Below are 14,666 nucleotides of genomic sequence, written 5' to 3' on the forward strand. Positions count from 1 at the left end.
GTGAGGGAATACTGTATTACAATTTATATTTGTATCTGTATCCCTTATAAGAGGTTGGTTTAACCTCAGGTTGGCTAGTAATCAGAATAACTGTGTCACGAAATGATGCATATCTAAAAAATGTGTCACCAACATGAAATGTTTGAAAAGCTCTGCCCTAAACTATGGAATGACAATAATTGTCTATGCTATCTGAATTTTAAAAACTACTAAAGTCTCTTCTGGTCGGTGTATTCAGATGATTTTAAATTATGAGTTTTAGAGTTTGTATTGATTTTTAAAATATGTATTGTCCTATATGCTCTTTATATGTATGTTTAAACTGGTGTTACACATCCAACCTATTATATTTTGATCTGTTGTTCCTTGCCTCAATCCATTCCTGTTGTTGTTGCTGCTGCCACCTTTCACTATGTTATGCTGGCTGGAATGAATGTGCAGCCCTACAATTTAAAAGGGACTACACATTGCATAGTCAACTTTGATTATTTTGTTTGAGTTGGCCTTAACCATCCCATTAAGGAAATTGTAAGGAAAGAACATTTTAAATAGGATTTTGCCAACAGTTTGAGAAAAAGACTTTTCAGAGAGTGTTGTATTGTTTTAAATAATATATTTTAAATTTTAACCCATTATAAGATTATGCTTTAAAATGTTTTAATATTGTTAGCATTGTGTGCCTTTAAAGTTGCTTTGATGTATGACCGCTGTAAGGCAGTCCTATCAGAGAGTAATCTCAGGCTATTATGTGATTCATCCAAGGTCTTTCATGGATTTCCAAGGTCTTTCAGGGGTCGAGCAGGGAATCAAATTCTAGTTTCTAGCATTTTAGTCCAACAGTCAAACCACTGCACCACACTGGCACTCCATATTGCTACTGGTCATAGTTTCATTTCATTTTAGTGCTGCTTTTTCTTTGTTTTGAACTATATTGTACTTTATTTAATTTGCAAGTAGCAGTAAATGTTAGTTTTGGGAGAAAGAGGAATATAAATAAAGTTTAAAATAACAAAAACAATATATATATTTTATATTTATATACAGTATTTATATTCCGTCCTTCTCACCCCGAAGGGGACTCAGGGCAGATTACAATGAACACATATATGGCAAACATTCAATGCCAACAGACAAACAACATACAGTATAGACAGACACAGAGGCATTTAACATTTTTCCAGCTTCACGATTCCGGCCACAGGGGGAGCTGTTGCTTCACCATCCACCAGTGGCTGTACTTCCTCATTCCTTTCCTCGTGTTTTGCTGGCAGTTTTATGGTGTTGTAAATTAGTTAAATTAGCCTCCCGCATAAAGCATACCTAAATTTCCCTACTTGACAGATGCAACTGTTTTTCGGGGCTGCATAGGTCAACAGCAAGCCGGTCTATTTAATGGTCGGGGGCTTAACCCGACCCGGGCTTTGAACTCATGACCTCTCGGTCAGTAGTGATTTATTGCAGCTGGTTACTAGCCAGCTGCGCCACAGCCCGGCCCTATTACTGTTAATAGCAAGAATTAAACAGTAACCCTGGGATTAAGTTGTTCAGAATTAGAGAAAACATTATTTCTGGAAGTCTTTGTGATTTCCTTTCAGCTTAGTGGAAATAATGGCTTAGGCTACATTTCTCACCATTGGCCGTGCTGGCGGCTAGAGTTGCTGAGACTCACAGTCCAACAGCAACTGGAGGGCTGCATGAATCTTCCTTTTGACATAAGATTTTGGGTATCAGGTTAAAACATGGTAGGTCTTCATGAAAGTTGCTGTAAAGTTTATTTTAAAAAGCAGACGCAGCAGGGTGGAATCTGGTCATTTTAAAGATGAATTGCATTTGTTAAAAAATGGTTATAAAGCTACATAGCAGCTATATTATTTGTACAAATCCTCATTTGGAAGTCAGTTAGGAAGGGTGTATCAAAATATGCCGATGATTCATATTTCCATTGCACGTATCTGCAAGTAAGCATGGTTTTAAGGATGACTGTCTAACCACTGTATCCTTGTAAAAGGAGAAATTCTTGCGCAAGACCATTCTTCAGTTGCAGAATTTATGACACTCCCCACTATCTCCCTCTCTCTCTCTCTTTCCCCATTGCTTCTTCCCATTTCCTTCACTCTACCTCATCAGCCAGTTTTATCAATTGAAAATACATTTTCTGACATTCTTCTAGTGGAAAACTGCATCCTGTCTTTAGCTTTCTTCTGGATGTAAGGTGTGTGTGTGTGTTTTTCTTTTAAAAAATGATCCCCCCCCCAAATGTAACACACGTGACATGAAAATCTGCCCTTCCAGCTTCTTAAAAAGCTCTTTTGCATCTCTTCCTTTAAAACAGTGTTTCTCAACCTGTGGGGGGTCGCGAGGGGGTGTCAGAGGGGTCGCCAAAGACTAGTATTTTCTCTTGGTGATGGGAAGTTTGTATGAGAAGTTTGGCCCAATTCTATCATTGGTGGGGTTCACCATTGAGTGTAGGTGAACTATAAATCCCAGCAATGACAACTCCCAAATATCAAGGTCTATTTTTCCCAAACCCAACCAGTGTTCAGATTTGGCCATATTGAGTATTTGTGCCAACTTTGATCCAGATCCATCATTTTTTGAGTCCACAGTGCTCTCTGAATGTAGGTGAACTACAATTCCAAACTCAAGGTCAATGCCCATCAAACCCTTCCAGTATTTTCTGTTGATCATGGGAGTTCTGCATGCCAAGTTTGGTTTAGTTCCATCATAGGTGGAGTTCAGAATGCTCTTTGATTGTAGGTGAACTATAAATCCCATCAACTACAACTCCCAAAAGACAAAATCAACCCACCAGTGTTCAAATTTGGGTGTACTGGGTATTTGTGCCAAATTTGGTCCAGTGAATGAAAATACATCTTACATATCAGATATTTACATTCCGATTCATAACTAGCAAAATTCCAGTTATGAAGTAGCAACGAAAATAATTTTCTGGTTGGGGGTCACTACAACATGAGGAACTGTATTAAGGGGTCGTGGCATTAGGAAGGTTGAAAACCACTGCTCTAAAATTAGTAATTGACTGACACTGGATTCAGTGGGTGGGTGTGGCTGTCTATGGTCATAGCATTTTTTATAAGTAGAGAAGTGAGTGAGAATCAGCAGCCACATAGAGAGCAATCAAGGTGCAATGTTTGAACATTGAAATTCAACTCTCTGCTCAGGCATGGAAACCCATTGAGTGACCAAACGCAAATCACACACTCTCAACTTCAGAGGAAGATAAAGGAATACCCCATCTGAACAAATCTTTCCAGGAAAACCCTGTGATTGTTTCCTCTTAGGCTGCTGTAAGTCAGAAATCCCTTGAAGGCACACAACAACAGTTCATCACATATCCAGGATGAGCAGGCCTTTTATTGTTTCTTACTGAGTGTCTCTCTCCCTTTATCTTTGCACAGCTCTGCCGATCATAATTGGTGCAGTGGTTGCTGTGATAGCAGTCCTAGCTGTTATTGGGCTTATCATATTCTGCAAGAAGAAGAAAAAGAAGTGAGTTCATTTTATTCTCTAGCTGTTCCTTAACAGAATAAAAAATATTTCAACTTTTCCATAGAGGAAGTTCTTTGTTGTAGTCAAGACTAGCAGGCCACAAACAAGCGAACTGTGAATAGCCTGCCTTTCTGGAAAGAATCCAAAGCAATGTGTTGTTGAAGGCTTTCATGGCCAGAATCACTCGATTGCTGTGGCTATGTTCCAGAAGCATTCTCTCCTGATGTTTCACCCACATCTATGGCAGGCATCCTCAGAGGTTGTGAGGCCTGTTGGAAACTAGGCAAGTGGGGTTTATATATCTGTGGAAAGTCCAGGGTAGGAGAAAGAACTCTTGTCTGCTCGAGGCAAGTGTGACTGTTGCAACTAGCCACCTTGATTATCATTGAATGGACTTGTAGCTTCAAAGCCTTGCTGCTTCCTGCATGGGGGAATCTAAATTCTAAAATAAGGACATGAAATTTTAAAAAACTATACAATCAGGACAGTAAATAAAGAACAACGCTCAGGAAACAGAGGAATTCTAGGCATGAATCAATCAGGGCCAGCCAACACCTCCCAACAAAGGATTCCCCCAGGCAGGAAACAGCCAGGCTTTGAAGCCGAAAGGCCAATCAGTGCTAATCAAGGTGGCCAACTGCAACATTCACACTTGCCTCAAGCAGACAAGTGTTCTTTCTCCCACCCTGGACATTCCACAGATATATAAACCCCATTTGCCTGTTCTGAGCTCAAATTGTTATTTTATATACAGTAGAGTCTCACTTATCCAACGTTCTGGATTATCCAACGCATTTTTGTAGTCAATGTTTTCAATATATCGTGATATTTTGGTGCTAAATTTGTAAATACAGTAATTACTACATAACATTACTGAGTATTGAACTACTTTTTCTGTCAAATTTGTTGTATAACATGATGTTTTGGTGCTTAATTTGTAAAATCATAACCTAATTTGATGTTTAATAGGCTTTTCCTTAATGCCTCCTTATTATCCAACATACTCGCTTATCCAACGTTCTGCCAGCCCGTTTATGTTGGATAATTGAGACTCTACTGTACTAGTGGTTTTATTTTGTATTGTACTACCCTGTTTCCCCGAAAATAAGACATCCCCGGAAAATAAGACCTAGTAGAAGTTTTGCTGAATTGCTAAATATAAGGCCTCCCCCAAAAGTAAGACCTAGCAAAGTTTTTGTTTGGAAGCATGCCCAGTGTCTGCCAAACAGAACACCAGAGCATACAGGATTGGTAAATGTACGTACCAGTTGTACATGGAAATAATGGTAATAACAAGAAGTTCTTGATAGGATTCACAGTTTGTCTGGTTATGCTGGTTTGTGATTACAACTACTGTACAGTATATAATAAATGTTCATTTTTTTGGTTCAACAATAAATGTGAATTCTTCTTCATGGAAAAATAAGACATCCCCTGAAAATAAGACCTAGCACATCTTTGGGAGCAAAAATTAATATAAGACACTGTCTTATTTTCGGGGAAACACGGTATGTGTTTATTTTATGGATTGTTTTAGGCACTTTGTGCCATATGTAAACCGCCTGAGTCCCTTCGGGGAGATAGAGGCGGGGTACAAAAATGTTGTTGTTGTTGTTGTTGTTATTACAACAGACTCCACAGCCTCTGAGGGTGCCTGCCATATATGTGGGTGAAATGTCAGGAGAGAATGCTTCTGGAACATGGCCATACAGCCCAGAAAACTCACAGCAACCCAATCCAAAGCAAGCTTTGCCCTCCTCCTGGCTTGACTGATTTTTATTTTTATGTACTGTATTCGTTAAATGTTTACTGCATCCAGTCTTATCTCTTGAGATCTCAGGATCCCCTACATGTGAAATAGATATAATCAGCAATGCAGTTGAAAGCAATAAAATCATTAAACTTATTGAATAAGTTAATGGGTTAAAATAGGATTGATTTAAAACAATTTCATACTGCAGGCACAATTGCATTTGGAAGTAGATTAGATCTCCAGAATAGATAACGTGAAATTCATAGTCTTCATAGTAATATAGACTGGTTGGATAGTCAGTGTCGGGCACAATTTGAACATCATAACATTTCCTGTCTTGCCTTGCCATCTCCGAATTGAGGTGTAACTAAGCTTGAAAGAAGTGTATCACAAAGGAAAACAGAAATCTGTATCTTGCAATTGCATCTCAATGAGCCTGTTTTGGCTCAGCATGGGGAGGCAGAGAGTTAAAATAACACCAGTAAAACAAAAGTCATTTTCTCTGGATCTCAGTCTTGCTTTGGATCCCCTCATGTCCATGAAACTGGTTATGTCTATGTCCACTTTGGGCACTGCCAGTTCAGAAAGGCTACAATTTAGCATACAACTGGTGTCCCCGGTGGTGGTTCGAATCCGGGGAATGGGGTGAGCTCCCGTCTGTCAGCTCCAGCTTCCTATTCGGGGACATGAGAGAAGCTTTCTACAGTAAAACATCCTGGTTTCCCTTGAGCAACATCCTTGCAAATGGCCAATTCTCTCACACCAGAAGTCACTTGCAGTTTCTCAAGTGACTCCTGACATGAAAAAAAGCATACAGTTACATGTCCTTAAAATCAATAAAAAATAAAATATTTTCAAATATTCTTTTTTAAAAAAAAAATCCAGTGGACTGAGAAACCCTCTGGGGGAGTTTTAGTTTCCATGTAGGGCTAAAGGGAAAAAATTCCTTATTTACAGTATTTATATTCCGCCCTTCTCACCCCGAAGGGGACTCAGGACGGATCACAATGCACATATACATGGCAAACAATCAATGCCATTAGACATACGAAATATACAGACAGACACAGAGGCCATTTAACATTTCATGAGGATTGCTCGATTCCGGCCACAGAGGGAGCTGCCACTTCACTGTCCACTTGTGACACCGAGTCCTTGATGGAATACTTCCTCATTCTTTCCATGCAATGCTGGACATTTTTATGGTGTCATAAATTATTTAAATTAGCCTCCCCACATAAAGCGGTACCTAAATTTCCTACTCTACAGATGCAACTGTCTTTCAAGCTGCATAGGTCAACAGCGAGGTAGTCTATTAATGGTGGCTGTTAATGGTCGGGAGCTCAATCCAACCTGGGCAGGCTTCAAACTCATGACCTCTCGGTCAGTAGTGATTTGCCGGAATCAACTAACCCTCATGAAGCCGGAAGCTGGAAATGTCCTTATTTGTCAACGATTGGATACATAATTGAATCTTGGCCAGTAATTCATTCTCTTTTTCCTCTCCATGACTTTTCTAGTCCTCTCAGTGAGTGCGTTCTTTATAAGATATTTTGCTCTGGATTTTTCAGAATACGGATGTTTTGCTCTAATGTTTCCAACTTGTCTCTTTAAAAAATGGTTCCATGTTATGGGTTTCATTTCTCATGGTCCATTTAAGAGAGAGGTAAATTGGTACAATTAAAATTCAGTATTATTATTATTATTATTATTTTATTATGACACAGCAAACAAGATAGATATACTGGATTTCGTATCACAAAATCACAAGTCAAACACTTCCCAAGTGTCTAGGACTGTGTGATGTATTTTTGGATGATGCGCACAGGTCCCAGTAGGGTCGCCTTTTGCAGTTGGCAGATCGTGATTTTGTCAATGTCTATTGTTTCCAAATGCCAGCTGAGATCTTTTGGCATGGCACCCAATGTGCCGATCATCACCGGGATCACCTGCACTGGTTTCTGCCAGTCTTTGAAGTTCAATCTTGAGGTCCTGATAGCGGCTGAGTTTTTCCTGTTGTTTTTCATCAATGCGACTGTCACCTGAGATGGCGACATCAATGATCCAAACCTTTTTCTTTTCCACAACTGTGATGTCTGGTGTGTTGTGTTCCAGAACTTTGTCAGTCTGGATTTTGAAGTCCCACAGTATCTTTGCGTGTTCATTTTCCAATACTTTTGCAGGTTTGTGATCCCACCAGTTCTTTGCTGCTGGGAGGTGGTACTTGAGGCATAAGTTACAATGGATCATTTGGGGCACATGGTTGTGCCTCTGTTTGTAGTCAGTCTGTGCAATTTTAATATTATTATTATTATTATTTTTATTATTATTTATTTACCCCATTTGTACCCCACCTTTCTCCACCCCGAAGGGGACTCAGGGCGTGGCACTTATTCAATGCCTTCAGAACACATATCAGACATAAGTTTAAAATATTAACAAATAAAAAATCGTGTTGTCGAAGGCTTTCATGGCCGGGATCACAGGGTTGTTGTATGTCTTTCGGGCTGTGTGGCCATGTTCCAGAAGTATTCTCTCCTGACGTTTCGCCCACATCTATGGCAGGCATCCTCAGAGGCCTGCCATAGATGTGGGCGAAACGTCAAGAGAGAATACTTCTGGAACATGGCCACACAGCCCGAAAGACATACAACAACCCAAATAAAAAATCATTCAATGACATTAAAACCTTACAATTAATTAAAATCAGTAGAGGGTGCCAACAGGACCTGAGTGATTTCCATGGCAGTCTCATTGTGGACTTGTTGACCCCCAGTTCAGACAAGTTCCCCTTTCCCTTTATTTACATTTGAAATGGCCTTTAGAATAACCCATGTGCGCACCGCAGCCCCAGTCAGAATGGAGTTGGAGCAGCAGACATGTCCGTATTTCTCAATTTTCTCAATTCTAGCAGAAGTTCTGTTGTGATGAAGCAGTTGTGACAATGCGTTTCATGACTGTGGGTAGCCATGCTCCAAAAAGATCTGAGAAGTAAGATTTTAGGAGTTCTGAGTCACACTGGGTTTTGAGGTCTGTACATCTTGACCTTTTCATATTATGCGAACTAGGATAGAAAGAATAGTTACTTATAGGAAGTTGCATCAGATGAAACACTTAAATTAGTGTATAATCTGACACAGGAACCTTTTCTCAACTGGCAACTGTTTTCCCACAGTTCAGTTCCTTTGTGAAAAAAGAGTGAGACAACAATTGCTCTGAATGAGTGAAGTTAGACTGAAGGTCAAACAGGCTCTGATGTGTCTAGCATTGCCTCTGTGGGTGTGAGACTCTTTGCCAATTTAGATTTGTCAGAGTCCAATCCATTGCAGTTAAGATGAGCAATGGGATTCACTATTCCTCCCAGATTTTTCAGGTGCTTTCTTTATTATTGCCTTTAAAACGTATTGGATCCATAAGACTATCCCCATTCGATGCCTTCAGTGATTCACTAGGGCTTAATTTAAAGCCGTAGCTTTGGGTTATTGTCTATGGCTGCAAATCCAGTGGGTTTATCACATACCTGGCAGGCTAAAATGCACAGTCACAGGATATGTAAAAATTGAAAGGAGGTACTGTAAAAAGCGAGACAGTCTATTTACCTTATATGGTGGAAAGATAGATTCATTCACCATAAACAACCCTGATGGATTAATCAGTAACAGAACATGAACAAGTCTATCCCAAGGCAAGGAACTGATAAAGACAGAGCTTTGAAAATCTGAACCACAGATCCTGGAAGTTCCTAGCCTGCTTGGTGAAAGAAGTTGGGAGAATCTATATTGAAAATTAGAGTTTAATTATTCATTTGAAACTGTAATCACTCCCTCTGTAAAATGCATATATATTGGTCCGAGCTTGGGAATGAGTAGGTGGGAACCAAGATATAAAATTGCAGTTAGACCTTTACAATCTTGGATGCTGCATCAACAGATTCAATTGTTTTAAAAATCCAAAAAGCAACCCTTAATTTTGCCATTTTATGTAAGGCATGCCATTTTACTACATTGTTGTATGTAATGGACACATTCGCCCTTTGGCCTAGACTTGTGTTTTATATCTGTTTTTAACGCTTTTTCTTGCAATATTGTTTTTATGATGGTTTTACTGATATTGTTGATTTATTGTTGTAAATTTATGTGTTTTGATTTGTTTTTATATTGTGATGTTGGTCAAGGGCCCATGTGAGCCGCCCCGAGTCCCTACGGGGAGATGGGGCGGGATACAAGAATATAATTATTATTATTATTATTAATGGAACGTAAGCATCTAAAACCCCCAGGTGGCGCTATGGGTTAAACCCTTGTGCCAGCAGGACTGCTGACCAAAAGGTCAGCGGTTCAAACACAGGGACTGGGGTGAGCTCCTGTCTGTCAGATCTAGCTCCCCATGCAGGGACATTTATTATTTATTTACAGTATTTATATTCTGCACTTCTCACCCTGAAGGGGACTCAGGGCGGATCACAATGTACATATACATGGCAAACATTCAATACCATTTATGTGTTTTAAATGCAATTTTTTATCCTGTATTTTTGTTTTAATTGATATATTGTATTACTATTTTATCTTTTTATAGTGTGATTTGTATTATGTTGCCTATATTTTGTCCTATGTTGTTTGGGCCTCTGCCCCATGTAAGCCGCCCCGAGTCCCCGCAGGGAGATGGTGGCGGGGTATAAATAAAGTTTTTATTATTATTATTATTATTATTAGACATATGACATACAGACAAAGACAGAGACAAAGACACAGAAACAATTTAACATTTTCCAGCTTCTGGCTTCATGAGGGTATGCTCTATTCTGGCCACAGGGGGAGCTGCTACTTCATCATCCACTGTGACACCGGGTCCTTGATGGAGTGCTTCCTCATTCTTCCGCAAGCTGCTGGACATTTTGATGGTGTTGTAAATTAGTTAAATTAGCCTCCCCTCCTGAAGTGGTATCTAAATTTCCTACTTGATAGATGCAACTATCTTTTGGGTTGCTTGGGTCAACGAGTTAGGCTATTTAATGGTTGGGCGCTCAATCCAACCTGGGCTGGCTCGAACTCATGACCTCTCGGTCAGTAGTGATTTTATTGTAGTTGGCTACTAACCAGCTGCGGCACAGCCTGACATGAGAAAAGCTTCCCACAGGATGGTAAAACATCAAACATCCAGGCATCCCCTGGGCAATATCCTTGCAGACAGCCAATTTTCTCACACCAGAAGCGACTTGCAGTTTCTCAAGTCACGCCTGACTTGAAAAAAATCTAAAAGATCACTCTAAGTAAACACAACCCTTTTTTGGTTGGTCAAAATAGCATAGCAAGCTTTGCAGATGCAGACCATGAAAGGGAAAATGTGTGCGTATGTTTGAATACAAAAACAGTATATGTTTAATAATTCTTCTGTCTTCTTTCTCTTTTTCTCAGTGAGAAAAAGGAAGGGCCAACCCCAATGGTAGGAGTATATAATACCAATGTCAACACCCAATTACCCGTGCGAAAGGGACTGTTCAAGAAGGATCGGAAAAACAACGAGTCTCATATCTATGCTGTCATTGACGAAGCCATGGTCTATGGGCACCTTCTGGATACATCTACAATACCAGAAACTGCTGAGGTTGGGGTGTACCAGCCCTTTTCTGGGCCCATGAGCATCCATCCACCATCCCCACCTCCACTGAGGAAGGCATCCAAAGAGCCCAATATGGAGGAGTCTTCATTCATGTTAATGACTGACAATGAGAATTATACTTTTACACACCGTTCATCCAGGGAACCTCAGAGCAATGGCAATGTGAATGTCAGTGGAAATGTGGGCAGCAAGCCCTTGCTTGAAGACAATGGACAGGAAAATTCTGCATTATAACCTCTATGCCAATGACTTCTCAGGTTCAAAGAAGCAATCCAGTCTTGACAAATGACTGTGCGTGTGGTGTGTTTAAAAGGAGAACACCGCTGAAACCAATATGTTCTTCTTTTTTTTTGGCTGCATTTTTTCAATTTGTTTCAATGAACTTCCAAAGCAGAAATTGCCTTAGCATGTTCCATAGGGATGTGTATTTTGAATATGGAAAGTAATGGCAAAAATGCATTTTCAGTCTTTGATGAAGAACAGACTTCTTTTAAAAAGTAAAGACGGGAGACCAGGTATTGGATATTAAAATGGAATTACAGATCAACACTATCAAAACACTGGTTGATTCCTTATCTGTCTTGGCAAGGATGGAGCGGAAGGTTGTAACACAATGAATACTTGTGCCAAAAAATTGTATCCGAAGGACAGCTCTCCTATCTGGAGCTCTGTCAAAAGAATGTTAGTTGTATTATTTATGGATTTTTTATTTTGTAGTTTGTGTCCAAGGGTTGTACTCACTATTGAGTTAGACATCTGCACAATTAAGCAGCAGTTTGTAAGGAGAAATTCTCTTTATTTACTTTCTGTCGGTTGTGCAGTATATGTACAATAAAGGACATTCCATTTTTATATTTCCTGCTACTTTTATATGGAAAGAATGTTGTGAATTTTTATTGGTTATTCTCAGTGGTGCTTTTAAAAAATGTTGGGATAATGCCAAGGATGTCATGCAAAGAAATATATTATCCCAGCATTAAAACTCATCCGTATAAGAAATGGGTTGCCTTATGTTTGATTGTCAACCTATAGTGACATCTTAGTATCACAATGTGTTTTAACTGCAGAAAAAACTCTCAGTGCCTTATGAAATTCAATTCCACAATCCTCAGTGAATATCCAGATGATATTTGATTCGACTTTCCATCAGCCCAGCCTAAGGCAAAGGATGATGGGTGTAGTAGTTTCTTAGCCGTTCTCTGATTTCCCACAAATTACATGGTAAAAATAACGTAAATTAAGTTCTTTCCTTTAGGTACAGAAACACAGTTCAAGAAAGCAACAATTCTGTTTGCACGGGTAATGCAGATATATAACAATCAGCCAAAATCAGTACAAATCAGTCTCTGTATTCAAGTCCTGCATTTTAAGTTATATGTGTCATCAATGCCTATTGCCTCCCATGTCAGTGAGGCAATGAATCCATTCCAGGCTTTGGCTAGCTTTAAAAGAACTATCCAAGGTGCTGAAACTATGAGTTAAAACCTGCAGTACGTTGACTGCCTGACTGACATGGTAGCTATCAGGATATGATGGTATATGTTTTATTTTGCAATAAACCCCATTTGAAGGGGTTATTATGAATAAAACTCTGGCATAATGATAACATGATTGAATATAAATGAGAAAAGAATGGAAAGACTGGATTTTTATTAGCCTTTCTTGCTTTTGATTGTGAAGAGATATACTTGGCAACTGTCATGCAAATGTTTCACTCAAAAATATTGAGCATCTTCTATTTTCCCTGGGGCTTTCTGGAGGCTTCTTGGAATCAGCATTTCTTAATTGTACTTCACCATATAACAGTTGCCTAAGAATTCCTTGCATAACTTCAGCAGCTCTTAAGCAAGGGATCAGTATCAGTAGCACAGTGTGCCGGTGTGGTTTTTACAAGCAGAATTAGTGGTTAGAATGCAAATACGTTAGGTGATACTTCACTGTATATGTGGTAGGGATACAAATCCACTTCATTTACAGATGCATTCCTCTCCATGCTGTCTTGACCTTGAAAACTCAGGGAAATTTCAGGAGTCCCTCTGGACAGCAATGAGCAGGCAAAATAAAATAGAGCAATGCTAAGGTACACAATACTTTTACAGCAGTGGTTCTCAACCTGGGTTCTCCAGATGTTTTTGGCCTTCAACTCCCAGAAATCCTTACAGCTGGTAAACTGTCTGGAATTTCTGAGAGTTGTAGGCCAAAACCATCTGGGGATCCCTGGTTGAGAGCCATTGATTTACAGCTATATATATTGCCTGATCCAATTATTATAGACCTCCTGATTTATAAATATATAATTTTGATGCTATTACAAAGGTTTATACTATTTACATTAATATTTCAAAGGATGGATTTGTATGAAATGAATGTTCCAAGGACTCCTTATCAATACTGTCGGTGGATATTATGAGAGTTATAGTCCTTAAAATACATTTCTGAGCTCTGATATTACTTCTGCTCCATGCGGTTGGCTCTCTTCAGTTTAAATGTAGAATTAGATTTGGATGGGATACAATTGAGTACAGTCTCTTACGATTCCATTGCAAAATCTTTGTTGGGATTCGCATTTCGGCTTGGCAATAATAAACCCTTGTGGCAGCCCATGTGGGTACATTTTCGTCTCCACTATCCAATGTGGAGATAGGGGGTAAGCACTCTGAATACTTCTGTTGAAGTTTAGACTAAAACACAGAGTGCATTTCCAGTTCAACTGTCCTGGGAAAATCAAAGGAGCTATTTGTAAACATTAGACTACTGTATGAATCTGAGCTGACTGGGATATTCTTGCTTCGGATACCCTCAAAAAGTAAAACAGTGGAAGTCATTCAGTTCCATTAAACATCTATGTGCGGATTGTGAAATTTGTAGCAGAAAATTATAGCCGTGTTTTTGAAAGTATAAATCGACTTTAAAACATTCTCTTTCTGGAATTGTATGGAAAATCATTTCCTGGCAACACCACCATTTCCCCAATGAATGTTGTTTCTCAGCAACAAGACTAACACTGCCTTTTGGCTAATAGGGTTGCTCCTGTAACTTTCATCCACGCAGAACATTATGCAATACATTCAAATTGCTGGATTGTAATCTTTGTTAATTATTCCTATCTAATGTCTTATCTGGTTATTTTCTAGTCTAACATTTTCTGTTCTGTTCTCATAATTTATTCAGTGTATATATTTCTTTTTCATCTTCTTTTTTTAAAAAAAAATGTATAAAGTATTGCCTTAATGTAGAGATGTCTGTTGTAAATATTGGTGACACTTCTGTGTGGAATTGAAATCCCTAATGCAGTTGAATAAGACTGTACATTTCTTAAGTTCCTCTGACATTAAGTGTTTTATTTAATTTGCATTTTCTGGGTACAATGGAAAGGTACGTCTTGATGCAAAATATAGTTGATGTATGTGTTTTTTAATGAAATAAATGATACTTACAGTCACAACCAATTGTCATGATTGCAAGTAAGTGAGCCGCCTTTAAAATCCTGATGTTGTTAGTTTATTTATTGCAAAAATGTAGTATCATTTCAGGTTATTTAATCAATTGATGACCTGTTTGTTGCATTTTCCTTTCTCATAGGAAAACCTTGCTCATTGTTGCACTTTTGTTCTTTTTCTGTTTATTCAGTGCTCAAGGATGATGGGAGGTGTAGTCCAACATCTAATGAGGTTCTTCAGCCCTAACACAGGCTAGCTGTGCTTAATAGACTTTGTACTCAAGGAAACTAAGGCCTCCTTCACACACCTGAATAAAATCCCACATTTTCTGCTTTGAACTG

At 39.0% G+C, this 14,666-nt stretch overlaps 1 protein-coding gene across 1 annotated transcript in view; it reads left to right on the forward strand.

Moving 5' to 3' along the window:
• The window catches only part of cdcp1 (CUB domain containing protein 1), a 65,321-nt gene extending 50,991 nt beyond the window's left edge, over positions 1-14,330 (forward strand). The window contains exons 8-9 of the mRNA XM_008121849.2: positions 3,420-3,510; positions 10,681-14,330. Coding sequence (XP_008120056.1) covers positions 3,420-3,510; positions 10,681-11,119 — 530 coding nt within the window. The 3' untranslated portion in view covers positions 11,120-14,330. The remainder of the gene's footprint in view (positions 1-3,419; positions 3,511-10,680) is intronic.
• Positions 14,331-14,666: the final 336 nt, after the last annotated feature.

The sequence above is a fragment of the Anolis carolinensis genome, chromosome 6 (genome assembly GCF_035594765.1).
Source record: "Anolis carolinensis isolate JA03-04 chromosome 6, rAnoCar3.1.pri, whole genome shotgun sequence".
Lineage (NCBI taxonomy): Eukaryota > Metazoa > Chordata > Lepidosauria > Squamata > Dactyloidae > Anolis > Anolis carolinensis.